Raw genomic sequence first — 27887 nt, 5'->3', positions numbered from 1 at the left:
GGACAGTTGATACATATGTATCTCCCTAGGAGGTGGCGACTACACCTAGATATGGCACAGCAGGAAGGCACTGAAGAAGGAAGGTGAGGGGCCTAAGGGCCTTAACCCCTAGAGTTGCATCTCTCAGGGACCAGATCTGGGACTTTGGCCCAGTGGGTACAGTTCTTGCCATGCGAATGAGTTCAGATTCACGAACCCAGGTAAAGCTGGATGCAGTAATGCTGCTAGGTAGGCAGAAGTCCCTGAAACTCATGGGTCAGCTATACACAGTGAACAAAAGATCCTGCCTTGCACAAGGCAGAAGGTGAGGACCAAAGACCAAAGTTATCCTTTGATCTCACACATGTACGTCCGCACAGGCACACATGTGGACTTTTCTTTTTAGGGGCTAGAGAGATGTCCCAGTGGTTAAGAGCATATACTTCTCTTCCAGAAGAGTTTGGTTTCTACAACCCACATAACCAGCTATAATCCCAGCACCAGGGGACCAATGCCCTCTTCTGGCCTCCACAGGCACCTGCACTCACACAACAGACACATACACATAAACAGGCATGGTGGTTCTCCCTTTTAATCCCAGCACTCTGGAAGCCTACTTCTGACTTTGAATTTGAAGTCAGCTGATCTACCTAGTAAGTTCCAGAACAGTAAGGGCTACATAGTGAGACCCTGTCTTAAACAAAATTAAAATAAATAAGAAAGATCTGGAGTTGGAGAGATGACTTGGCGGTTAAGAGCATTGGTTGTCTGGGCAGAGAAACTGGAATTGGTTCTCAGCACCCATGTGGCAGCTAACAACCATCCACAAGTCCAGTTGCAGGGGATCCAACCCACTCTTCTGAGCTCTGCTGGCTCCAGGCACACATGCTGGCAAAACATTCATACCTCTGGTGGGTGAAGGTGGCTCTGCCCTAGGCAAGGGTGGGGTTCTGGGGTGGTCTCAGAAAAGCCCAGGTGTTACCCACTGACCATCCAGAAGCAGCTGAAGACCTGCGTATTGCAGGAAAGTTGGGAATCCTCCATCTCTGAGCCCCTTCCCCTTCCGTACCCACATGGTCAATCTTGTACCCCCTACACTGCAAATGGGAAAAAAAAGTTCCAAGCAGAGGCTCACTACAGATACAAATGTTTATTCTACATAAAAATCTCACAAAATGGGTAGCTGGTTGTACCAAGACCTTTGGTGAAGGGGTGGGGGGAGTGGCCGTGAGAGAAGGCAGCACGGACAGTGGTCACAGTCACTGGGCAGGAGCAAAGCTGAGGAAGGGGGCACACAGACACGGCCCCAACTCCCGCTGCATGCGCTCGCATGCATACTCCTTGCCTGTGGACAAGAAAAGGTTCCTGGGGCACGGGATACATTTTTTACTCTGAGAAGCCCCAAGATAGCAGGGGAGGGGAAGTGGGGAGCCCCCTCCCCAGCTGGCTGCTGAATACTGCATCCAGTACACCTGACATCACGTGGCACATCAGTGGGAGACACCTGGCTTTTCAGAACATACAGAGAGCAGGGGACCACTGTCCCCAACATGCAACCCTGGCCGCGACTCGACATGCCTGTTAAGAGACTGGGCAGAGGCTTGAGGTCTGCTCCACCTCTCAGCTCCAAGCCAGGCTGGAGAGGACACCACCACGCTTCGTGCAGAAGTTCACTAGGCTCAGGCCCAGCCCAGGGACACGACTCCCGGGGCTGTAGTAAGGGTAGCCAAGGCCAGAGACATTGTCAGCTTTGCCCAAAGTAGGGATGCTGGTTGCTCCTAACACACCGGCAGCCATGACACCCTGAGCCTCCTGGCAGTGGTAAGCTAACAAAGACTTCAGTGTTGGGCTATCCCTTAGGACACCTCTCCCCTAACCTGAAAAGCAGCACCATGTGACCAGCTGGTCCCCACCCTCCAGGTGCCTTGGCATGGTGGGGAGAGCTGGAGAAGCCAGAGGGCAGGGCAGGGGAGGGCAAGGTTGGGGTCCAGAAAGAAGCCCGAGTTCCAGGGGAGGGTGGACCTCAGGCCTGAAGAAAGACGGATCTGGTCAGGGCCCGAGTCTTGCCCACACTGACCTGTCCCCAGCCCCTCTGGCTGTTCCTGATCCTGCTCCCCTCTGCCTCCTGTACAGATACACACTGTCACAAGATCATGCACACGACACGGCTTGGGGCAGGGTGGTAGGAACGGGAGCCTCATGGCAGAGAGGGAGCAGTATGGGATGGGGAGGGAAAGGGCTCCCAGCCAGAAGGCAGGGATGGGGAGGGCAACCCAGCTAGGCGCAGCAGCCAGAGGCCTCCTCCGGGAGACCGGTCCAGAGTGGAGAGGCAGGTGGAGCTGGTATCTATCCAAAGATGCCCCCGATAGTGGAGGCGATGACGATGCCCAGAATCACACAGCAAATGATGATCATGATCTTCTTCTGCAGGGAGACAAAGGGCAGACCTCAGAAGAGCCATGGGGGTACCGGAAAGGAGGAGCCAGAATGAGGACTCAGGCTGGGGCTGAATAATAGAATGCCAGCCTAGAAGCCCCCGGTGAGGGGCTAGGGGGGTGATAGCCAGCCTGGAATCCCCTGGTGAGGGGCTGGGGGTGTAGCTCAGTAGTAGAGCTTCTGTCTAGCATGTGCTAGATCCTGGGTTCCATCCCCCATATGGACAAAAACACCCCAAAATCAGGAAAATGAGGGTTGAGATCTGAAGGGTCAGGACAAGGGGGTAGGTAATGGCCTAGAATGGGCTGTTGATGGAGCGGTGAAGGCTATGGTTGGGTTTCTGAAAACGGGACAGAGGCAGATGGGGAGGAGTGTCTCACAGTCTGAGGGCTCTCTGGGGCACGGGCTTGGACAGAGCTGGCCACTGACCCTGCGCGCCTTGCTCTGGTACTTGACGGCTTTCTTGGTGTCAGACACCGCCCTCTCCACGTAGTCCACAGCATGCTCCACGTTGTACTCGATTCTGTCAATCATCTCCCCCTGCAGCACCAGGGGTACCCAAGGTCCAGGCCTCCCTCCTCAGAACCAGAAGGGAGCTCAGAGGAGGGATTCAGGAAAGTACCCTGAAGTCAGAGAGAGAGAGAGAGAGAGAGAGAGAGAGAGAGAGAGAGAGAGAGAGAGAGAGAGAGAGAGAGAGAGAGAGAGAGAGAGAGAGAGTTGTGAGGAGGGCAGGGAGCTTCTCACCTGTGCCACCAGGCCAGGCACCTAGCCAGGACATCTTGAGTACAAGGCATGCCAGGAATATCTCCCATCTTTCCCAAACAGCAGCCATCCTGGGGGTGAAATTGGCCATGCAGTCTCAGGCAAGGGTGAAGACCATGCAGAGGGTGGTCAGCTGTGACCGTATGAAATGCATTATGCCAGGCAAAGAAAGGCAAGGCGGGAATGAGTGGGCTGCAGCCTGAGCCGGGCCTGGCCGAGATTTAGCAGGTGACCATGGGCAAGCCTCTGACTCTTTCCTTAGGGGCCGGTTCTGATTCTTTTTATAAAGATTTTGTTTATTTATTATGTATACAGTGTTCTGTCTGCATGTACACCTGCATGCCAGAAGAGGGCACCAGATCCTATCATAGATGGTTATGAATCACTATGTGGTTGCTGGGAATTGAACTCAGGACCCTCTTAACCTTAAAGACATCTCTCCAGCCCTCCATGAAGTTCTTAATATCTGCTGTCTTCAAATTTTGAGACCTTTAGCCAGCCCACCTCTCTGGGTCCTATGTGCTTCATCTGCCCGTGACTCCGCCCTACAGGCTCACAGCAATGTCATGTCTAAGTCTGACACTTCCTCCTGGGAGCTTCTCACCAGGACACAGCAGCAGCGCCCCACTAAGGTGATGTTACGTCTACCCACAGAACCCCTAGTCTACCCAGGCATGACTTAAGAGCCTAGCACTTAAGAGGCTGAGCAAGAGGATCAGGAGTTCAAGGCTAGCCTGGTCTACAAAGCAAGACCCTTCCTTACAAAGGTAAAAGAAATCACAATCACCCCCCAACAAAAAGACCCAAACAGATGATGATGATGATGATGATGATGATGATGATGATAATAATAATAATAAAAACAAAACCAAAAACAAACAAACAGCACCAAAATCCCAAGAAAACCAGGTGTGGTGACTAAAATTCTAGCACCGAGGAGGCTGAGCCAGCATAAGGAGTTCAAAGCCTGGCTTGTGCTAAACAGCAAGATTATCTCACAAAAGCAAAAAAAACAAAACTAAATTGACATCAACAAAGCAGAACGTGGAGACTTAGCCCTGTACTCCCAGCCCTCAGGAGGCTGGAGGAGGAGGATCACCATAGACCTGAGGCCAGCCAAGGAAGACCCCCATCTCAGAACAAAGGGCTGGAGCTGCTGAAGCTCAGTTGCTATGGCAGTTGCCGAGAATGCCTGGAATGCAGGGTGTCTCTCCCACATTCGGTCCTCAGCACTGAGTTCAGCGGCACACACTTGTGATCACATCGCTTGGGAGGAAGTGGAGGCAAGGGGCTAGGATAGGCGGTAAAGGTCCAGGACGTGAGGCGGCTCAGGAGATAAAGCCAATTCCTGCCAAGCCTGAGTTCAGTTGGCCCACATAACTGAAGGAGAAAACTTACTTCCAAAAGCATAAACAGACACAGACACATAGGGTTGTGCGCGCGCACACACACACACACACACACAAGGTTTTGTTTTTCTTTTTTAAATAAAAAAAATCCAAGGTTAGACTGAGATGGCTCAGTGGTTAAGAGCACTGGCAGCTCCTCCAGAGGATATTGGTTCAACTCCTAATATCCACATCACATGGCAGATCACATAACCCCAATTCCAGGGGATCGGACACCCTCTCCTGGCCTCCATGAGCCCCAGGAACATAGTGCAGACATGTATGCAGACGAAACACCCATACACATTAATATATATATATATATATACATATATATATATATATATATATATATATGTGTGTGTGTATATCTATTAGTTCAAGGTCATCTTAAGCTACAAACCAAGTTTGAGGCTGGCATGACACATCTAAGACCCTGTCTCCAAAACAAAACCCACTCAATAAGAGCTACAGAAATAAAAGAACAGCTTCTTGGCATGGTGCTCAGCACCACCAGTTTTCCCACCTCTTCTGTCTCCAACTTTGGCTTGGTCTTGACCACTCCCTGTATCCCACAGACCTCCTTTCTCAAGCTCAGCCTCCTGCTGAGCCCCTGGCATTGCTGGTCCCTCAGCCAGAGGCTGCTTCTCATTTCTCCTGGGAACCCTTCTTGGTTGGTCCCTTTTTGAGGGGCAGAGGAAGCCCTGAGTGGATGGAGCCCTGAATGTGGGTTAGCACATGGGCACAGCCTTCACTTCAGTGCTCAGGAGGCAGAAGCTGATCTCTATGTCTGAGTTCAATCTGGTCTACAGAACAAGATGCTGTCTCAAAACAAAAACAGATCAAGAAAGAAAAAACAAACTTGCAGTGGCAGGCGGATGTCAGGTAATTAGGGTGAAATGGCTCAGTTGACAAGTACCTCAGTTTGGATCCCCTGTAAAAAGCACCCATATATAAAGCCAACCATAGAGACCTGTGCCTCTAACCCCAGTTCTGTGAGCCAGAAATGAATATTTGAGGCTCACTGGTCAGTCAGTCTAGCTGATTTGGTGAGCTCCGGATTCAGTGAGAGAAGGTGTCTCGAAGAAATAAGGCACATACGCATGTATATATATATATACACACAGACACACATATACATACACACACACACACACACACAAAATCTCAAGTTTTAGTTTATGACTTTGTGTTAGGCCTCATTCATAACTATCCCAGGTCTCCTGTGGCTCCCAATTCCAGAGAATATTCTATTTGTTCTATAGAGATGCTGTGCTACCCTTTCCCACCCAACAGCCATTCGCTCCTGCAAGCAATGCTCAACTGTCTTGTCCACTGCTACGCCATCAGCCCCTAGCAAGGCAGTCAGTCCACAGTGACCCATGACCGAGTTTGTGAAGCCAGGACAGGGCTGGGGTGAGGGGTGGGACCATGCAGGGCCAGGGGGACCACGCAGAGCCATGCAGCAGGATCCCTGGAGGCCCTTACAACAGACTATGGTTACCTGAAGACACTGTCCCTCCCGGGCAGGGCAGCGTGTTGGGTGGAAAGGGAAGGGGGTTAGTGTGGTCCTGGATGCTGCTGGGAGCCAGAGGTCCTAGCATGGCAGACAAGGGCACTCACCTGGCTCTCCACCAGCATGGCCATGTCCATGAACATATCGTGCAGCTCCCGGATGCTGTTCTCCAGCTTGATGATCTCACTGTGCCTGGTCTCAATCTCACTCAGCGCCTGCTTCGAGATGCTGGAGTCCATGATGATCTAGAACGGGGAGCCTGCCATTGTTCGTTTTTCAATTTATGTGTATGTGTTTGTTTAGTGTGAGTGTAGTGACTGAGGGCCAGAAGAGGATGTTGGACTCCCTAGAGCTGGAGTGACAGGTGGTTAGGAGCTGTCAGACATGGGTACTGGGAGCCAATCTCATGCTTCCCGGAAGAGCAGCAAGGGCTCCTAACCACAGTCATTTCTCCAAGCTCAATGATTAATTTTGTCAATTTGTTGTTGTTGTTGTTGTTGGAGACAGGGTTTCTCTGTAGCTTTGGTGCCTGTTCTGAACTCGTTCTGTAGACCAGGTTGGCCTCAAACTCAGAGATCCGCCTGTGTCTGCCTCCGAGTGCTGGAATTAAAGGCGTGCGCCACCACCGCATTAACAACATTAATTCTGTCAACCTGACATAACCTGAAATCACCAGGAAGAGTCTCATCTCAATGAGGACTGTTCAAATCAGCTTAGTTAGGGACATATCTATGAAGAATTGTCTAATTATCAATGAAGGATTGTCTAATTATCAATGTTAACGGAGATGAGAAGACCCAGCCCACTGTGAGTGGCACCATTCCCTACCCCGAAGATCCTGGACTATGTTAAGAGGAAGCTCGCCGAGCACTAAGCATGCGAACATTCATTTTTCTCTCTGCTTTGACTGTGATGTGACTAGCTACTTCAAGCTCCTGTGAGCTAGATCATGACTCCTCTCCCCTGGATTGCTTTCTGTCCTGGCATTTTATCACAGCCATGGAAATGAAACCAGAACAGGGGCCAAGAAGAAAGGTGGCTGAGATGAGCAGAGGTTACCCAGAAGCAGCTGCCGCCATAGCCCTTCCAGCCTCCTTTTTTTGCTCCACTGCTAATTAGTTTCTGTGTGACTCAATTCCTGCCTGAAATGAGGAGCTGATGACACACCCCCGACTCACACACACACACACAGAATTAGTGCTCAACAAATGACTGTTTTGTTATGGCAGGCATGAGCGTGAACCCCTTTAATCCCAGCACTTGAGAGGCATCAGCAGACAAATCTCTGTGAGTTCCAAATCAGCCAGGTCTGCACAGAGAGTTCTAGGACAGCCAGGGCCATATAGTGAGACCCTGCCATCAAAAATAAACAAACAAATAAATAATATAAAATGCACACACATGCCATTATTTATTGTGTAAATGTGAGTGTGTGTGCAACCATGCTCAACAGCACATAGGTGGAATCCAGACAAGGAGTCAATTTTCTCCTTTTATAAATAGTCCTGGCATCAAACCTAGGTAGTTGCTGAGCCATCTTTGTTTGAAACAGGATCTCATGTATCCTAGACTGCCTCAGAACTGGTGACACAGCCAAAGATAACCTTAAACTCCTGATTATCCTGACTCTATCTTTTTTTTTTTTTTTGGTTTTCCAAGACAGGATTTCTCTGTATAACAGTCCTGGCTGTCCTGGAACTCAATAGGCAGAGTGGTCAGGTCTCGAACTCACAGAGATCCACCTGCTTCTGCCTCCTACGTGTGAGGATTAAAGACGTGTGCCACCATGCCTGACCTGCCACCTCGCTGGGTTTTAGTAAGTGCTGAGAACTAAATCCAGGGTTTCATGAGTAGCAGGCAAATACTTTAACCACCGAGCTACAGCCCAGTCCTGTTTCAGGGGTTTCCTAAACATTTGTGTGTGTGTGTGTGTGTGTGTGTGTGTGTGTGTGTGCACGTGCGCGCATGAACAGGTCTGTGTACCAACTTGCACACACGCAGTGGTCAGAACAAGGTATTCTCCCCTATCACTCTTCTTCACCATTTCTTAAATAGATTTAACACAGTTTTTATTTGCATGTATGGGAGTGTGTGCATGCCGCAGCTTGCTTGTAGTCAGAGGACAGCTTGGTGAAGCCAGCTCTCTCCTTCCTCTGTGTACTTCTTGGGGATTGAACCCAGGTCATAAGACTCAGCAGCAAGTTCCTTTCCCCTCTTAGCCATCTTGTCGGCCCTGCCTCTGTGAGACACAGTCTCTCACTGAGCCAGAAATTCACCTTTTGGGTTAGGCTGGCCGGCCGTCAAGCTCTGTTTTGGCCTAGATCTGCCTGCTCACTGCTGCAGTTACAGACACTTCGAGTCTGTTCTGAGGCAGGGTCTCCACAGAGCCCAGCCTGTTCACCAATGAGCTGTGTAGCCAAGGATGATAGCGACTCCATCCTCCTCCCTCCACCTGCCTGGTGCCGGGATGCCAGGTGTGCAACATCGCACCTGCTTGGTCTACAGACATACCCTGGTTGGCCTTGAACCAGCAGCACTACGCTCTCTTCAGCCTCTCAAGCGCTGGGTTTACAGGTGTGAGGCATCGTGCCCGGCTTAGATTCCGGTCTTAATTTTTATTACGTTTTATTTGCACGTGCGTGTACACACTCACGTGCTATGTATGTATGTGGGGGTATGTGTATGTATCTATGTGGTATGTGTGTGGAGTGTGTATGTATGTGTGTGGTGTGTGTGTGGACAACTTGTAGGAGTTAGTCCTCTGCTCTCACTATCGTGTCCGAGGGATCCAGCTCTGGTCATCAGCCAGGGCTGGCAGCAAGCTCCTTTATCTGATGATGCATCCTAACCTGGATACAAGTTTTGATTTTCACCGTTGCCCCTGATATTTATGGGACCCTGAACTTGGTCTCCTTCCTTTTCTTGACTGAGACTCAGGCTTTCTCTAAAATCCAAACACTGTCCTGACCGTAGATGTGGCACTTGCACTGGGCCTTGTGTGGAGGCATGTGGTCCATGGGTCCCGGTAACGGAATGCTTCCCACTCACCCCAGAGGCAAAGATGGCAGGGTTCCCGCTCTCCAGCATGTCTTCCAACTCCTCACTGGTCGTGGTCCGGCCAGCTGTGGATAGAATTACAGTAAATCCTGCCTTCTCCAGGGAACGCAGTAGCTTCTAGTCCTAGCCCTCCAGCCGAAGCCCCACCCTCAACCACACCTCTGGCTACAACTCCCACCCCTAGGCTTTTGTTAGGGAAGGGCCCCATCCTTCCAACCCAGGCCATACATGCACCACAAGGTCCTACCCACCTCACTTTAGTCCAAGGCCCATACCCAGGCTCTACCCATGGCACCACCCATGCAGCACAAACCACACCCCTAGCCACAGGCCACACCTACCACCACTTAAGCTCGAACCACTGCCACCAGCCCCGGCTTGTGGCTCCAACTCTCCAGTCCAAACTACATTACTAGCCACAAGCCCCATCTACCACTCCTTCAGCCACAGGCCCTTCCTTTCCAGCCCGGACCCTCGCCCCAGCTCACTGATCTCCAGTTGCCTCTGGATGCGTCCTTTGCAGCGTTCTCGGTAGTCGGACTGTGTGGCATTGTACTCGGACATAACCTCCACAAACTTTCGTGACAGAGTGGAGTGCTGGGAGTCGGGGGCGGGGAGACAGGAGAGCTGGTAGGTATCAGACTCCACTGGGACCCAGAGACCCGCCCACCCCCACCATCTTGCTGCACCTGCGTCTTCCGGATCCTCAGGTCGGCAGATGAGCGGTTCAGACCTTCCTCCTGCTCTATGCTCTGCTCGATGCCTGGGTGGAGGGTGATGATAGGGGACGGCTGAGCAGTGCATGGCCTCCGTGCATCGGCTCCTCCCACAAGTGGAGGCTTCAGCTTCCCACCCCAAACCTCCCTCGCCCACCGAAGCCTCTGCCCGTGTCAAAAGGTATGGCGGAGAGGGGTTCATACAGAAAACAAACTGTAAACAATAATGGGGGGGAACCAACAACGGTTCTCGCTGGATAGTGTGTGCAGCTGTGTACATCTGTGTGCAAGCACACACCCACCTGTGGATACTCTAAGTAAGGTAGGGGTGTGTGTGAGCGCACCTGGATGTACTTGCTTATGCTAGGACTGGCAGTTCGGGCCACTTTGTGACCTGATAATTCCTCTTTTGTTCAGGAAAGTGAGGACCAGGTGTCCTTAAACTGCAAAGGCCATGGGACATGTATTTATATTTGTGAACACCGACAACACACCAGATGGTCTCTGCATGAGTCCAGGATGCCAACCACCTCCTTGGGTGGATCTTAAAATGTATTATTTCTACGTAATTCTCATATAGCCCAGGCTGTCCTCAAACTGTGTAGCCTAGACTGTCCTTGAACTCTTGACCCTTACGTCTCCACGTTTGGAGATTACAGGTGTGAGTCTTCACACCCATCTTACAGGGTTCTGTGAATCAGATTCAGGGCTTCACATAGGCTGGGCTGTACCAACTGAGCCACATCCCCAGCCACCTAACCCGGAGTGACTTACTCTTTAACTTGGAGCGAACTTTGTTTGCTGTCTTCTTGATATCCGACATGAGCTCTTCCAGCTCCTCCTTGGTCTCTACAGAGGGAGGGGGGACATGCGGTGCAGGATACATACATGTTTTCCTCCTCTTTCAGACCCGGCCTCTGGCACCAAGAGTGAACAGGGGGCTCTGGGCAAACCCCAACATTACAGCGTTCTCCCTCCCCCCCCCCATCTTTGTCTACAGTCGCAATTCTAGGTAGAGGCCACCTCAGCTACAGTCTCCCCACCCCTCTCCCGCTGCCTTCCAAGAAGCCGCCCTCCGGTTTTGCTGCTTCCCCCATCCCTTGCGGATAACAGATGGGGCTAAATTTAAGGCTGGTCGGGCTGCAGTCAGCGGCGCTGAGGACTGTTTGCTTGTTGGGTGCTGGGGGTGGCATGGGGCCGGGTTCACCTGGCTTCACCTGGTGGCTCAGGAGGGTAAGTGGAAACCTACCAGGTCAGCAGGGTGTCCACCTTGACTACTCAGTCGAAGCAACAACTGACCCTGAACTCCTCACAAGGCTGTCCTTTCTAGGGGCTTCGCTCCCCTGAGTGGCTGAGAGGGGCCACCGTGGTCTTGGTGGGAGGTAGCAGTTTCAAAGGGAGCACTTCCCCAAGGGGGTTGTAGCCCTGGAGGTGATAGGTCACTGGGGGTCATGAGAGGTGACTAAAGGTGAGGGAAAGCCTTGTCTTAGCCACAGCTATGACTTTAACTGGCAGAGGCCTCAGGGTGCTCAGCTCGCTGCTCCCTCTCCCCCAAGCCACCAGTACCGCCCTCTCTTCAGGAGAAACTGGGATCAGCTTCTTGGCTCTCACCTTTCCTCCCATACACACTGGGGACAGAGGGCTTAGGGGTGATAGCAGTGACTAACAGGACAGGAGGGTCACCGATCCTGACGAATGTCAGGGGGGCTCTGCGGAGTGGAGGAGGGAGCCTTCCTCCCACGAACAAGAGGAAACTTGGTCACCAGCTGCTCCTGCCGTCTCAGCCTTTTTTGCTCAGACCTAAAATAGCCCAGCCGGATGGCGGCCCCCCACGAGCGAGAAGCAGCGTTGATCCAGGAAAGCCCCCGACCCACTGCCAATTTCCATATTCCTCCTTAGCTCTGCCCTGCCTCCCAGTCCCATGGATGCCCTCTCCCCTTGATGAGCAGCTGCATCTCCATGTGGCTCTGCTGCCCAGTTCGTGGGAACCATACCCACTCTGTGGGCCACACAGGGATAAGTGTGGACAGCGGTAGCACTGGAAGCTGAGCGAGGAAGCCGGGTAGTTCAGGTATGGTATGCCCGCCCCACCTCCAGCAGCTGAGGGGTCTCCCTGCCAGCTCCTCCCCTTCCTTCAGATAGAGCCCAGGCTATCCTGAAACTTACTGTGCAGCCACAGATGACCTTGAACTTCTAATCTCCCACCTCTACCTTCCTAGCCTAGTGCTAGAATGGCTACGGGCGTGTGCCACCATGTCCCAGTTACAGGGAGCTGGGGATTGAACCCAGAACTTTGCACAAGCTAGTCAAGTACTCCATCCAGTGAGTTACATCTGGAACTTATTGCTTCCTTCTCACCACAAAACGAGCAGATTATGCAGCCCACACGGAGCCACAGGGTGACCTAGATAACCACAGACAGCGACACATACATCACTGCAGCCATCGTGGACAAAGCTTCAGGAAGGGATAACGTGAGATGGTTGTACAGCCTTCCCTGGGCCCCAGTGACGGCCCCGGCGGTTCCTTCCTCCCTCCCCTCCCCTTCCCTTCCCTTTCCTCCCCTCTCTTCCTCTCCCCTCCCCTCCCCTCCTAGGACGTCTCCTTAGGTCCCAGACGCTTCATTCTGCCTTGGCAGAGGGGGGTGGGCAGGCACAGCACAGCTGCCATCCCTACATATTGAACCAAAGGGCCAGAGGGAACCTTATCCTGGTCCAGAGGGTGAGGGACCCTGGATGAGGGGGACACACGCTTGACACAAAAGCCTTCCCTTGTCTTTTGTGAAGCACAGGGGGCTGGCACTCCCAGAGGACATGGAATGACAGGATAGCAAGCTTCCAGGAACTAGGAGGTACGAGTGGTTGGCTAGCCTCGGTCCCTGAGGCAGAGGAGTGGCCGGCCAGTGCCTCAGGGAGCCTGCAGTTAAAACCCTCCAGGGAAGAGGGTCTTGGCTGGGCCTGGCTACAACACACACACACACACACACACACACACATACCCCTCAACAGGAGTGTGAAGACCAGGCCAGACCCTGTTTAGGACAGTGTGGGATCTAGATACACGCAGGCTCCCTGTGTGAAGGGAGACAGGTGATTAACTTCCTGGAGCCACAAGAATGCGGGACTCTGGTCTACTAAGGGGCAGGGTGCCAGATATCACAGGAAGCTTGCCTACTCTGTCAGCCACCTCAGAGTTGCCATCTGCTCCCAGGGGCATCAAGGAGGGAGGGGTTGGGCCGAGCAACCTCCAATTCATCAGGTGACTTACTATCTCCTTCTCCCTGTCCATCCGTTCGTCTGTCTGTCCATCCCTCCCTCCATCCATGCATCCATCCATGCACAGATCCTCCTTCCCAGCACCCTAGGAGAGCAGCCTGACATCCCTGTGCCCTTAGGAAAAAGCTAGGTAGCTGGTGAGGTGGAGGCTGGCCTGGAACTCACTTTGTAACAGAGGATGACCTTGAACTCCTGATCCTCCAACCCCCACCTGCTGGGATCACAAGTGTGTACCACCATCCCTGGCCACCACAATCTTCACAGCAGGCCTGGTCTACTGGTGACAAGGGCAATGACTTGTTCAACTCCAGGCTTGAAACAGGGCAAGGAGCCCTGCCTTCTACATGTGCGGATCGAACCCCACTGCCCCTCACATCCCAGTCCGGGGGGGCTGGGGCTCAGGAGCCCTGTTTTGCAGTTGCCCCCATTCTCACTCACTCTCGTCCGGGTTGGGGGAGGCCAGGATGGCGCTGTGTTTCCGCTTCACCTCCTCCACGTTTTCAGCAATCTTGTCAATAAAGCCCCGGATCTCTTCCACCTGGGGACCCAGGTCAAGGGGGGTTAAGAGGAAAACAGTAGGGACTCAGAGAGAAGATGGGCCAGCATTGGGAGCTGGGCAACCGCTCCTGGAAAGTCCCAAGCACCAACCTATCCACCCTCAAATTGGCTCAGACTGGAGCCCCGTCCTGGGGTGGGGGTGGGGGTGGAGCAAGACTTAGGTGCAGGAGAATCCTGCACCAGCTCACGGGTGAGGAATGGCAGGTGCCAGAAGGGACATAGAGCAGGCTGGTTCCCACCTGTTCGAAGAACTCATCCATGAAGCGGTCTCGGTCCACGGTGACAGTGACATCATCATCGTCATCGCTGTCCTTGGCCTAGACAGGGTCAAACATATATGTGAGTGGACGTGAGTGGGTCCCCTGGGATCCTAAACTATGAACTTTCTTTATACATGGACACAGTGAGGCTCTTTGGCCATCTATCTCCTTCCCGCCACAGTGCCACCTGGAGGATCCCCAGGCCCCCAGTACAGTAGAGATCTGCCTGTCAAGTGGGTGACAGAATCATGTCCCCTTCCAGTAGCTATGGAACTTGGTTACCATACCAGTGGTCCCTAAAACTGAAGCCAGCCAATAGGTTGCTGTCTGAGTTAACCAAGCTCTACTCGAGTCTCCAAAATTTGCCGGACAGACTCCTTGCAAGCCAGGGCTTCCTACTCTCCAGACACAATGGTCTTTGTTTTGTTCTGTTTTTAGACGGTGTCCCACTTTCTAGGTCAGGCTACAGTTAAACTTCTGACCTTCCCTCAGCCTCTCAAGTGCTGGGATTACAGGTTAGTGCCACCATGCCTGCTTCTCAATTAAAATGGAGCTCAGAGTTTCCAAGACCTGTAGGTCCCAGTGTCCCAAAAGCAGCCATATAAAAACCACAATTACCAGCCAGGGAATAATTAGACTAGGCTTGTCTTCTAGCCATGGTCATTGTTTTTACCCTTTTCCATTTGTGTGTGTGTGTGTGCATGTGATGTGCATGTATATTTGTATGTGTGCATGTGCACATGCATATGGAAGCCTGAAGTTGATGTCTTCAGTTGCTGCTCATCCCCCATATTTATTGAAGCAGGGTCTCTCAATCAAGCCCAGAGCTTGCTGATCAGATATGGGTAATCTTGCTAGCCAGCTTGCTCTAGGGATGCCCCGTCTCTTCCTTCTGAGGCTGGAATTACAGGCAGGCTGCCACACTCACATGGCATGGCTTCCAGGGATCTGAACTCAGGCTCTCTTGCCTGTGTGGCAAGCATTGTAATTGCTGAGCAATCTCCCCAGCCCTGCTCATGGTCATCCTAGCCAACAACACCGGAATCAACCAAGGCTGGTTAGTCCAATGTCCTTGCCCACAGCCAAGTCCACCAATGTGACCTAGAACAAGAACTGTCACCTTTGGGTCAGGAGCTCAGGGCTCTGCCATGGCTGACTGCTCAGTACCTGGTGGCAGAGGGTACCATCTGCTCTCTCAACATGATTCAGGTTGAGGGGATGAGAAGGCCTGGCTCAGGGACGTCCCATCCCTGCAAAACTGATACTCTTCTGTGAACTGGGGATAGTGACAGCTGACTGTAGGGGCACAGGACTTAGAAGAATGAGACGCAGGCATTTTCTTGGGCTCCATTACCTCGTCAAAGCAGGACCCACCCATTGCAAGGGGGTGGCTAGAAGCTTCTCTGGAGGCAGCACCGAGGGGCCCCCTCCCATCTAGAGATCACACCTCCTCCCCCGGGCAGCTAAAATAAACCCCCCGCTCTACTCCTTCTCCTCAGAGTGCCTGTGGACTTCACCAGGTGGCCATCCCTCCCCCATCCATAGACAAGAAGACACTGGGAACTATTGTCACACTTAGGAGCCATTCCTGGCTGTGGAGTTGAGTCACACAGGGTACTCCTTAGGGAAACTGAGGCACGGAATAGCCTGCAAGAGCTCTGTCCCATCACTCCGCAGCTAGCCAGGTCCTGAGCACTGGAATTGGGGTTTATGCCATTCGGTCTCTGGGGTACTCGGAAAGCTGGAGTGAGACCTGTTCCATCTCCTTTGCTTTTTGCTTATTCACAAAAAAAAATTTTAATTACAAAAAATACATATAGTTATGGTATATACGGGTATGCATGTGTACACCGTAGGTCAAAGAACAAATTGTAGGAGTTGGTTCTCACCTTCCACCATGTGGATCCTGGGGATTGGACCCAGCAGAAAGCACCTTTACCCCGGAACCATATTGCCTGCTCCTTTATCTTATAGCCCAAACTAACCACCAACTCAACTGGCGTGCCTGAGCACTTGTGCGTGTGGCTGAGGATGGCCTTGAACTCCTGACCCTTCCAGCTCTACCTCCTGGGTGCTAGAATTGCCCGGTTTCCAGCTTCCTTATCTGGGAATATCCAAAGCTGGAGAGGCGAGCGTATGCCTGTAATTCCAACAGCACTCCGGAGGCTGAAGCAAGGTCATTCCCAGCTATGTGGGGAAATCCAGGCTAGCTTGGGCTACATGTGACCCAGTCTCAAAACCATTCAAATGGGGCTGGAGAGATGGTTCATCAGTTGAGAGCTCATATTGCTCTTACAGAGGATGATCCGAGTTTTGGTTTCCAGCACCCCCAACAGACAGATCACAACCACCTGTAACTCCAGCTCAAATGGATCTGGTGCCCTCTTCTGGCCTCTGCAGGTACCTGTACTCAAGTGCACATATCCACTCAAGGACATACATATACTAAAAGTTTTAAAACAATAAAAATAACACTAAAAGAAAAAAAAAGTTCAGTTAGTAGAGGGCCTAGAACGCACATAACCTGGCTCTATCCCCAGTCCCTCAGAACTTGGGTGCCAGCCTTGCCGAGCCCCCTGCTCCACCCTTGGGACTCCTGGGGCTGGGCTGGTATTTCTCCGTACCACTTCACTTTGCCGGGCATTCGATCTCTCTAGAGCTTGTCCTACCATCCCCACCACCACCCAAGGGCTGGAGCTAGAGTCAGAGACTGGCGGGGATACGGCCAGACCTTGTCTGTGAGGGCAAAGCTGGGAAGAAAGGGCCTGGAGGGATTCTGAAGGGGCCATTCAGAGTGGCCCCAAAGCCAGTTGGAAGGTTTGGGTCTGACCTCCCAGCTGTGGTCAAACCCGGCATGGCTCTCAGGTACCCTGAGGAAGAAGCCCAGAGGAATCACCTTTCTCAAGGTCTCTCTGCGGGAAAAGTTTCTTAGCTCCCAGCTCCAGGTTACAGCCTATTACTGTGGAGAAGTCACAGTAGCTGGACCTTGAGAGGACCAGCCAGCCACATCACAGCCAGTAAAGAGCAGAGAGGAGGGCTGGAGAGCTGGCTCAGTGGTTAAGAGCACTTGCTGCTTGTGCAGAAGACCTGAGTTCGGTTCCCAGCACCCACACGGTGGCTCACAGCCGTCCACTCTTACTCAGTGCGGGACACAAGGAACGGTACCACCCACAGTGGGCGGGGTTTTCCCACATGAACAACACAGACATGTCCCACGCAGGTATGCCCATGGGCCAAGGCAGTACAGACTAGCTGCAGGATTGAGTCTCTTCCCAGGCTGTATGAAGCTGACAGTCAAAGCTGGCCAGCAGCCATCCCTGACTCTGCCTCACTAGGACCAGTTTCCTTCTCCACACATCCCAGCGTCTACCGACCGCCCCTATGAACATCTTCCTGCCCCTGCAATCCACACTGCTTCCCCTGGACTTCCGATTCCATGAAGTCCACCATCCCCTCACCCTCAGGTGCTGCCTCTGTCAGGGGACCCTGTCCCTCTAATCGTTCCCCATTCCTCTGGTTTCCCACACACCTTTCAGATCCAGACAGGAGCCAAGGCCGTGCTTTCACGCCCTCGGCGACCTGAGGAGCCCCGCCCCTTCACCTTGGCTTGCTCGGGCTTGCAAGCTGAATGCTCCCTCACTTCTTTTTCCAGACAGCACTGCCCACTTCCGGAAGGCACTGCTGTTGGCAGTCTCCTCTCTTTCCTGTGGTTTGGCTCTCTGCTCTAAAGAGTCTGTTCCTGCCTCCTCCCTAGGGTGGCCCTACGGGAGCTGTCCTCCCTGCTCTGCTCCTCTCAACTCCAGTAGGCATTCCTTTCTCCAGAGGCCCGAGATGCGCTCTGCTCTGCTCTGCCTCTGCCCTGTGTTGTGCAGTATGCAAACGGAACCTACTGTAGTTTGAGCAGTGTCAAAAACTGAGCGGTGGTGATGCACATGATCAGTGAGTTCGAGGCCAGCCTGGTCTACAGAGCAAGTTACAGGACAGCCAGGGCTACAGAGAAACCCTGTCTCAAAAAGCAAAACGAAACAAAAGTGAAAAAAGAAAAAAGAAAAGGCCTATCAAGATGTTTAACTCTCTTAATATAGCCAGATAATCAATACAGGGCTGTCTGGCAAAATGGCTCAGCAGGTCAAAGAGCTTGCCTTGCAACCCTGATGACCCGAGTTCAGTGGCCTGGGTTAAATTCCTGGAATTCACGTTTATAAAAAAAAAAAAAAAAAAAAAAAGAGCTGGATGTGGTTGCTGTTATGTGAGCTCTCAGCGCACCTACAGGGAGAAGGGAGGCGGAGCCAGAAGAACCCACTGGAAGCATCCATAAGCAGCTCCGGATGCTTATGGATGCTCTCCTTAAGAGGAGAGAGCCTGCCTCAAAATCAAGGTGGAAGGGAACTAAGGTGGGGTCAGCAGATAAGAGCACCTGCCACAAAGCCTGCCGACCTGAGCTGGATCCCTAGGACCCACGGAAAGAGGGATAGACAGAAGCAATGAATACAAAGTTGTCCTCTGATGTCAACACAGGAGCCCAGGCAAGGATGTACCCTCATAATACATCACACACACACAGAAGCCCTAGTGTCAAGCCAGTCCTCGTCATACATCATGTATGATACATGATGCATACAGAGAAATAGAGAAAATTGAAAAAAAAATTTTGAAAAATTATAATCACGTAATTCTTTCAAGGAAAAGCCCAAACCGTCCCCTGCCCACGGTCCCCGTGGCTGGAGCGAGGACGTGAAAAGGACCTATCCTGATCCTGTTTCACTTCGTTTGCTTCCCCTCTCACGCTTGGTTGTCCTTAGTCAGGGTCTCGATGCACAGGGCTGGCCTCCAATGGCCATCTGTCTGTCTCCGTCTCCCCAGGGCTGGGATCACAGGCGTAGGCCATGATGCTCCTCCCAGACATATTCCTGACCAAAGCAAATCCGGTAATGAGGCTAACCTGGCTCTCCTGGCAGGCCTTCCTCCTGGTGTCCTGACCAGAGTGGGCACGGTACATGAGCTCAGCATGAGCACCAGGAATGTGGCTTGGCTGGAAGAGTGCTTGCCTGTCGTGAATGAAGTCCTGGGTTTGCTCCCCACCACCGAATCAACGTGGTAGTGCATGTCTGTAATCTGGGCACTTGGGGTGGTGGAGGCAGGAAGGGTCAAGATTATCCTCAACTACATACCAAGTTTGAGGCCAGCCTGGGCTACACAGACCCTGTCACAGACAAACAGACAAACCCAAATGAGCAGCCATTTATTTGATGATTAAGGATCCAGGTGGGGGGTAGTGGAAGCTACATAGAAGGGACAGGGTAAGCACTTGGCGAGCAGTAGCATGAAGGCAACAGCTAGAGGTAAGGATAGACCAAGGCCCAAACATCCCACGGACGGACATGCACAGAAACCAGTCTTGCTGCCAGTCAGGCCAGAGTATCTCTGGCCCTCTTCAGAGCCGTTTCCTCAAACTCCCAGATTGGAACCCTCCTGTGTCCAAGAGTCCCCCAAATCAGAAACATGGAAATATCTCCCTCCTTCCCTCCCTCCCCACCTCTCTCCCTCCCTTCCTATTCTGTTCTGTGAGACAGGGTCCCAGGCTAACCTTGAATGCACAGAAATCCTCTGGCTTCCACCTCTCAAATGCTGGCATTCCAGCTATGCAGCTGCTTCACAACCCCACCCCCAGTGCTCTTCCTCTCTTTCATAGATCCTAACGATTTGATTTTTCCGGGTGGGTTTTGTTGCTTATCCCCGCTTCTGGACCCTGTTTCATATCCAGGACCCTTTATGGGAGGGGTTAAATATCCATTTCCAGGGAGCTGGAGAAATGGCTCAGCAGTTAAGAACTCAAATTGCTCTTTCAGATGACTGACTTCAGGACTCAGCACTCACACTGGGTAGCTCACAAGGGCCTGCAACTCCAGTTCCAGGGGTTCTGACACCCTCTTCTAGAACCCTAAGGCACCTGCACACACATGCACATACCCACATACAGACATACACATATATACACAATTAAAATCCCCCAATGAGGGGCTGGGTGTGGCTCAGTGGTAGAGCACCTGCTTAGAATCCCCCAGTGAGGGGCTGGTGACAAAGTTCAGTGGAAGAGCACCTGCCTGGACTGTATAATGCCTTGAGTTTGAGCTCTAACACTGCAAACAAATAAGACAAACTCCACATAAGTCATGTGTGGTGGTTTGAAAGAAAACGGCCCCCAGAGGGAGTGGCACTATTAGGAGGTGTGACCTTGTTGGAGTAGACACAACCTCATTGGAGGAAGTGTGTCACTGTGGGTGCAGGTTTTGAGATCTGATATATGCTCAAGCCACGCCCAAGTGAGACAGTTCACTTCCTGTTGCCTGCAAGATGTAGAACACTGAGCTACGTCTCAGAAGCATGTCTGCCTACTGCCATGCCATGGACTGAACCTCTGAACTGTAAGCTGCCACCTCAATTAAATGTTTTCCTTTATAAGAGTGACCGTGGTCATGGTGTCTCTTCACAGCAACATAAACCCTAACTATGTCACCATGGTACCTAACGGCAATCCCAGCACACAAGAGGCAAAGGCAGAAAGAGCAATACAAGTTTGAGGATAGCCTGGGCTACACATCAAAATCTTGCCCCAAAACAACAAAAAAGCCATCAATTAAAACACACACCACACACACACACACACACAGACACACTCCTTGGACAAGTGAAATGTCTCAGTGGCTTGCCACCAAGCTTGATGACCTAAGTTCAACCCACATAGCAGATAAAAAGAACTGATTCCTATAAGGTGTCCTCTGACTCCCATGGGTGCACTGTAGTTCATAGGTGCCCCTCCCAAACGCCAGTGAGATGGCTCAGCCAGGCAAAAGCCCTTTCCACTCAAGCCTGGCAACCTGAGTTTGATCCCTGGGACCCACAGAGAGGAGGAAGGAGAGAATGGGCTTCCCAGAATTGTCCTTTGACCCTCTGACCTCATGACTGCCAGGAAATTGCAGGGCTGGAAGCAAGTGTTGTCCCCGGCAAAGATAACTGAGGAACACAGGAGCTCTCCAGAGCCACTGTGGGCAGAAAGCTCGGAGCTGCGCCTCGCGGTGTTGATGACAATCTATGTGATCTTCCTGGCACAGACTCCCGTATTCCAGGACACTTTTTCTCCAGAAAGCCAGTGTGATTGTTCTGGGAGGTGCAGAGGCCGGGGGATGGCAGCAGGCCAGCCAGCAGGGTTTGATTCATCTGCTGGCCCAGCCAGCATGGCTGTCTGGCTGCCTCCAAGGCTTTTTTTTCCCCTTCCTCTTTAGTGACTAATCAAAGTCAATATCGCTAGTGCAGAGAGGCCCTGTGCTCCAGACAGGGGTATACAGAGAGAAGCAGGCTGGGTCTCCAGAAAAGCAAGCTCCCAAATCCTGCCTAGTCTCCTATCTCCACCCTGGAGCTGGACGATCCCTGCAACCCCACTTCCTACTTACTTAAAGTCTCTGCCAGGGCTCAGCACCCTCCACACAACCCAGAAAGGGGCAGTACTGGGTTATATATCCTTAAATAAACCCCTGGTCTTCTCTCAACCTTATGTTTGTACTATGGAAAACAGGTGGTTTGACTTTTGACTAGATGGTTCTGCAAGCCGATTCCATCTGCATCCCAGCCGTACACATGCCCAAGTATAGAGTTTATTCTAAACCCTCTCCCCGGGAGCTGAGGAGGAATAAGAAAACCACACACTAGGTCACCTCCTCTGGGAGACAGATAATGTCATATCCATTTTATTATTTGCTTTTTATTCTGGGCTTGTTGTTGTTGTTGCTTGCTTGCTTGTTTGTTTTGAGACAGGGTATCCTGTAGCCCAAGTTGGCTTTAACTGCTAAGTAGCTGAAGATGGCCTTGAACTCCCGATTCTTTTGTCTCCATCTCCTGCATTCTGGGAATACAGACCTATGCCACTAAACCTAGCTAATACTAGCTCCATCTGACAAAGGAGCAGAGAAAATAGGTTAAGCAGGAGACAGAGATGGTACCTTGAGGAGCAGGGGACTATTGGGCACGGACAAAGAGAACCCTGGGCTTCCTCTTCCAGAAAGTTCTGCCTGTCCTCAGTATCATAGAGCAATGAGAGCAAGATGTCAGGGGACTTGATATCACCCCCCCCCCTTTTTACACATTTATTTATTTATTTATTTATTTATTTATTTATTTATTTATTTATTTTGGGGTTGTCAAGACAGGGTTTCTCTGTGTAGCTCTGGCTGTCCTGGAACTCACTCTATAGACCAGGCTGGTTTCAAACTCACAGAGATCCACCTGTCTCTGCCTCCCGAGTGCTAGAATTAAAGGCATGTGCCACCACCACCAGGCCACAAGTGTTCTTAACCACGGAGCCCTAACTTCAGCTCTCTGCTATATTTTATTTGAGACAAGGTCTCACTAAGTTGTTGAGGCTAATGCCAAAATCACCATGCAGTTCATACTGACCTTGGATTCGCGAGTTTTCCAGCCTCAGCCTCCTGAGTAGCCGAGAAGACAGACGTACACCACAAGACAGGCCTGGCTCGGAAACCTTTCATCTGGGGGAAGGCCTAAATTCTACTTTCTTGTCAGTGACCCCTCCTTTCTGAAACTTTTCATCTGGGGGAAGGCCTAAATTCTACTTTCTTGTCAGCTGACCCCTCCTTTCTGAAACCTTTCATCTGGGGGAAGGCCTAAATTCTACTTTCTTGTCAGTGACCCCTCCTTTCTGAAACGTTTCATCTGGGGGAAGGTTTAAATTCTACTCTTTGGTCAGCTGACCCCTCCTTTCTGATCACAGTCTTTATCTTAGGACGTCCAGCTCCTCTGGGCCACATTCTAATTTCTCATCTGCCCTGACTGTCCCTGTGTACCCTCCACTTCTTGTTATAGGGTCTCCTGTGCCATGCTGGCCTTGCAGAGGTGACCAACGATCTGGGGATACTCTGGGTTATTGGTGTATATGTGTGTGTCCGTTCCAGAAATTCTCCAGAAGAAAATGAAGAACAGGGTCTATAGCTCAGTTGGTAGAGCTGCCTGAGCAGCAGGCAGGAAGCCCCGAGTTCCATCCCCATCACAGCAGAGACTGAGTTAGCGATGGGGCACGCCTGAAATCCCAATACTAGGAAAGCGAAGGCAGGAAAATCAGAAGTCCAAAGTCATCCTCAGCTACAGGAGACCTTAACTTAAAAACAAACAAAACCTCACAGAAAATCAGGTGCAGACCTGCTCACGCGTGTCCAAATTACCAATACTAGAGAGGCCAAAAGAGTAGACTCACACGGCCAGTGTGGGAAAGACCCTGTCCCAAGAAAAAAATTAAGAGACAACAAGATGGCTCAGCAGGTAAGGGCACCTGCCGCCAAGCACGGCAACGTTGAGTTCCATCCACGGGACCCACATGATGGAAGGAGAGGGCTCCCGAAAGTTGTCCTCTGACCTCCAGGCACATGCAGCCATCCCACGATAAATAAATGGATAAATGTAAAGATATTAAAATAATAATAATGATAATGAATAAAAGCTGGGTGTGGTGGCTTACTCAACACTTAAGAAGCTGAGGTAGAATGCTTATAGTTTGAGGCCACCCTTGGCTACATAATGAATTCCAGGCCAGCCTAGGATGCAGAGAAAACCTGTGTCGGGGGGAACATGAAAAAGGAAAAAAAAAAAGCAAAAGAGAATCAGTTTGGTGGTATGTGTCTGCCACCCTAGCAGTAGGGAGCTGGAGCCTGCAAGATCAGGAGTTCCAGGCAACATAATAAATTTAAGAGGAGTCCTTCTCCAACAAATGAAGGCAGGAAGAAGGAAGAAAGCAAGGGAGACCTCTGAGTTCCAGGCCCGAGGCCTCTGCATGTCACATCTCAGGGGAACAGCTTACTCCCCAACTCTCTCCCCAGCTGTGTGATCCTTGACCAATCTTGATCTCTGACGGGTTAGGCTTCTGATCTGGGGGCCTAGCTACAAGGCTAGGGACCGGGGAACCTGCTGGCCCCTTCATGATCGATTTCACTGTGCATCTGCAGATCTGGGAGGGGTGGGGCTGAGGAAGGCTAGAGGGCTGGGCCCAGCCCACAGCGCAGCAGCGAGGAAGCACGCCAGCTCCTTCCCCAAGTGTGACTTTTATAAATAAGCTCTCTGCTCCTTCCTTCCAAATGTGGTGGTGCTGGGTGGGGGAGAAAAAGGAGGAGGAGGAGGCAGAGGACGAGGAAAAGGAAGGGAAGGCTGGAGCAGGCACAGATGCCGTGTATGCGTCCAGCAGCATCAGCACCAGCGTCCCCATCCCTGGAGCCTCTGTGCTTTTAAACCCCGACTCCTGCACTTCAGGGGCTCCTGCAAATTCATTCACAACTGGAAGACCTGGGATCTCTTCCCAAGCCTTGCTGGGCTCTGAGTTTTCCACTTTTTATTTTCTCACATACTCCATGCTATCTAGCATCAAAATTCCCATGGGGCTAAGAATGATGATGAATTCTGGATCCTTCTGCCTCCACCTCCGAAGAGCTGAGATGACTGACAGGTGTGCCCCAACACTCCGGGTTTATGCCAGGCAAGCACTCTACCAGCTGAGCTGCGTGCCAAGCGTCCCCCTCTTTGCATCTCATAAACAGGAACCCTAGGACAGGAGAGCAACGGACATCTTTTTCTTTTTTTTTCTTTTTTTTTTCAATATTTATTTATTTATTATTATGTATGCAGTATTCTGTCTGTGTGTATGCCTGCAGGCCAGAAGAGGACACCAGACCCCATTACAGATGGTTGTGAGCCACCATGTGGTTGCTGGGAATTGAACTCAGGGCCTTTGGAAGAGCAGACAATGCTCTTAACCTCTGAGCCATCTCTCCAGCCCCAACGGACATCTTTTTCAAGACAGGGTTTCTCTGTGTAGCCCTGGCTGTCCTGGAACTCGCCCGGTAGACCAGGCTGGCCTCGAGCTCACAGAGATCCGCCTGCCTCTGCCTCCCGAGTGCTGGGATGAAAAGCGTGCACCATCACTGCCCAGCGAGAATAAGGGATTTCTTTCTTTTTTTTTTTGGTTTTTCGAGACAGGGTTTCCCTGTAGTTTCTAGAGCCTGTCCTGGAACTAGCTCTTGTAGACCAAGCTGGCCTCGAACTCAGAGATCCGCCTGCCTCTGCCTCCCGAGTGCTGGGATTAAAGGCGTGCACCACCGCTGCCCGGCTTAGGGGTTTCTAAAAATGGCAGCAGCCCCCATGACTATTTCAGTCCAGCCATGCTTGGATCAGCTATGTCCTCCATGGACATGGCCAGCGGGCCACGAGGACCATCTCCAGGGGCTTTGATGCCTGGATGGAGTAAAATGCATGTACAGTTAATTTGAAGCCCAGTTAGTCATCCCCATGTGTGGGGCCACCCAGGCTAGTGTTGAGGACATCTATCTAGGTTCAAGCTTTTTTTCTTAAGATTTTAAGATAAATTTTAAGATTTCAAAAAGATTTTTAAAGATTTTATGTATATGAGTGCTCTGCCTTCTTGAAGGTCTGCAGGACAGAAGCGGGCAACATTTCCCATGACAGACGGTTCTGAGCCACTATGTGGTTGCTGGGAAGTGAACTCAGGACCTCTGGAAGAGCAACTAGTGCTCTTAAGCACTGAGCCACTTTTCCGGCCCTAGGTTCAAGTCTGTTACGACCCAATTGTCTGACCTTGATCTACCGCCTGTCCACAAACAAGCAGGCCATTTTGCTGTGCTTCAGTGTTACCTCCAGCAGAGAGGCTGACGGCTGAGAGCCAGAGACTGCAATCATGTGGGAAGGCCTGCCATCCCACCCACAACAGACGCACTAGGTACCCCAGCCGGACCCGGCCACGTGCACGGCCATCCATCACCTGGACATGCTATCTGAATCAATCTGGCACCAGTCCGACGCGGTGGTGCATGCTGTTATCTCAGCACTCACCAAGCTGAGGCAGGAGGATTGCTCTGAGTTTAAGACCCAACTGGGCTACATGGTTCCAAGTTACCTTGGGCTACAAAGAAAGATTAAAAAAAAAGACACCACATAAAACACAAAAACATAGCACAGGAAACTTGAGGGCGGTGACAAGGGGCCGGAGGGGGAAGTGTTTAAAGACTATACATGTCATGAGAGACTGTCTATTTCCTTTGACATAGATGAGGCGCTGGGCACCCAGCCAAGAATAACACAGGTCTGAAGGCATGTGGGGGTCGGTTGCAGGTAGACGAAGAGGAAGGCAAGACTAGAGAGCACAGATGTGGCTGGCATTACGGTAGGGGGATCCAGGCACAAACGGGGAAGCTAAGCAGAAATCAAAGCCATTAGGCAAAAACCCAAAGACAAAACTTTCCATGAAACGCTGTAAGTGGGGCACAAGAAGAGAGATCTAGGGAGCCACCCAGCTGGGGGGAGGGGGCTCCCAGAAATCAGTGGGTGGAGCTCGCTGGGGATGGTCAGCCGGGTAATCAGATAAGACAGCCCGATAAAGCACCCCTTATTCAACCCTCCCTCGGGCTAGCTTAACTTCCGTCCCTCGGTCTGAGGCCCGAGGAAGGATGTGTGATGAGAGTAGGCGACCAAGGTCTCAGGATTTAGAGATGATGGGTCTAACTTAGAGCCATTCTACAGCCTTCCACTCCTCTCCAAACCCCGCCCCAAGAGCCACACCCCAGAGGCCTCCGTCACACAGGTAGGAAAATAGAGCCAGGTCGCTGTTAGACCTGGAAATCCGGGAAGGGTCTAAGCAACGCCAGCTTGGGTTGCCTAGAAGCCCAAAGGTGGACCAACGGTAGGTATGGTTGAGTGCTTAATTCAGAGCAAGCTGGGGATCCCTAAGACGACCGGGGTGGATCGGGAGCCACAGGTGATGGGAGCCACAGGTGATGGGGCGTCCCAAGGGACAGCTCCCGCAGAGGCCACCCCCACCCGGCGGCCTCATTTCCGCAGCGCGCCCAAGGATGGAGTTGGGAGGGGAACTCTGGGCAGGGGGTGGGGGAGACGAGAGGCTCAGCCTCCAGGGGACAGTACAAGGACAGCGACAAGCGGGCGGGGAACAGGTCACGATTTTGCATCCCGCCACTGAAACCCCATAACAGCTCTCCAATCGCCCCCAAACAGGAGCGCCCCGAAAAGTTCCTCAAGACCCCAGGTTCCAGCCATCAGTCCCAGTGCTGAAGAGCTCCAGTCCGTGATCCGAAGTGGATCGGAGGGGTGGGACTCCCAGGGGGGTTTGGAGGTCCCTCAGGCTTGCAAAGCTACCTCTGACCCCTTGTGGACGTCCCGGTGGCCGGCGGGAGCCGAGTGGAGAATTGTGGGGCGCGGGGCGAGAAGCGCGCGGGGATAGGACTCACCGTGCGGAGCTCCTGGGTTCGGTCCTTCATGCTCCCGGGAGTGGCAGTAGGCGCCGGCTGCAGCCGAATGAGCCCCGCATGCGCGGATGCCGCCCCGCGGCTGCGCAGCGCCAGCCCGCGCCCCGCCCCAGTCCCTGGGACCCCCAAGCCCAACCCCAGATGGCCACGCCCATCATCCTTCCGCGCCGGGATAGATCCCGCCCAGGGCTCCGCCCCCCGGGGAGTCCAAAGAGGGTACAAATCCAGACTTCAAATTCTGGTACCTACCTCCAGGCACCAGCGAGTGATCTCTTCCTCGATGTGGCTCCAACTCAGTCCCCACCTCTGTTCAACCACCCAGTGTCCCTAATCTAGATCTTGGATCCTGACCCTCAAAAAGTGGCTGGAGTGGACTTCCCCACAACACACACACACCCACCCTTTGTTTTAAAGGTAAAAATCTCACTGAGTAGCCCAGGCTAGCCTTGAACTCCATCCTGCTTCTGCCTCAGCCTCTGGAGTACTGGCTTTGCAGGCATGAACCTTCCTGCCGGGTTTGAAAGTCCCGTCTTGAATTGACTGCCTCAGACCTCCTCCACCCCTTCACTTCCCAAAGTCAAAATCCCCCTTCATGCTGGGCGGTGGTGG

General features: G+C 52.1%; 1 protein-coding gene across 4 annotated transcripts; it reads right to left on the bottom strand.

Moving 5' to 3' along the window:
* Window positions 1-1167: 1167 nt before the first annotated feature.
* On the bottom strand, window positions 1168-27325 carry Stx1a (syntaxin 1A). Of its 4 annotated transcripts, none has more exons than XR_005287246.1 (10): window positions 27261-27325; window positions 13927-14004; window positions 13568-13667; window positions 10629-10703; window positions 9828-9901; window positions 9627-9735; window positions 9130-9203; window positions 6189-6326; window positions 2845-3038; window positions 1168-2403 (listed from the first exon to the last, which is right to left on the bottom strand). XR_005287246.1 is itself a non-coding variant. In XM_038346633.1 (10 exons), the coding sequence occupies exons 1-10, from the start codon at window positions 27288-27290 to the stop codon at window positions 2326-2328; spliced, it is 867 nt and encodes a 288-aa protein (XP_038202561.1). In that variant the 5' UTR covers window positions 27291-27325; the 3' UTR covers window positions 1168-2325. The 4 variants fall into 4 exon arrangements, 2 of the variants coding, with proteins under 2 accessions (XP_038202561.1, XP_038202560.1); XM_038346633.1 differs by having other exon boundaries at window positions 2845-2955; XR_005287247.1 differs by lacking the exon at window positions 1168-2403 and having other exon boundaries at window positions 3008-3038; window positions 6070-6326.
* Between the last annotated feature and the right edge of the window lie 562 nt (window positions 27326-27887).

This window comes from Arvicola amphibius, chromosome 10, assembly GCF_903992535.2.
Source record: "Arvicola amphibius chromosome 10, mArvAmp1.2, whole genome shotgun sequence".
Taxonomy (NCBI): domain Eukaryota; kingdom Metazoa; phylum Chordata; class Mammalia; order Rodentia; family Cricetidae; genus Arvicola; species Arvicola amphibius.
Note: the sequence above shows the minus strand (reverse complement) of the source record. Positions and strands in the feature narration are given on the sequence as shown.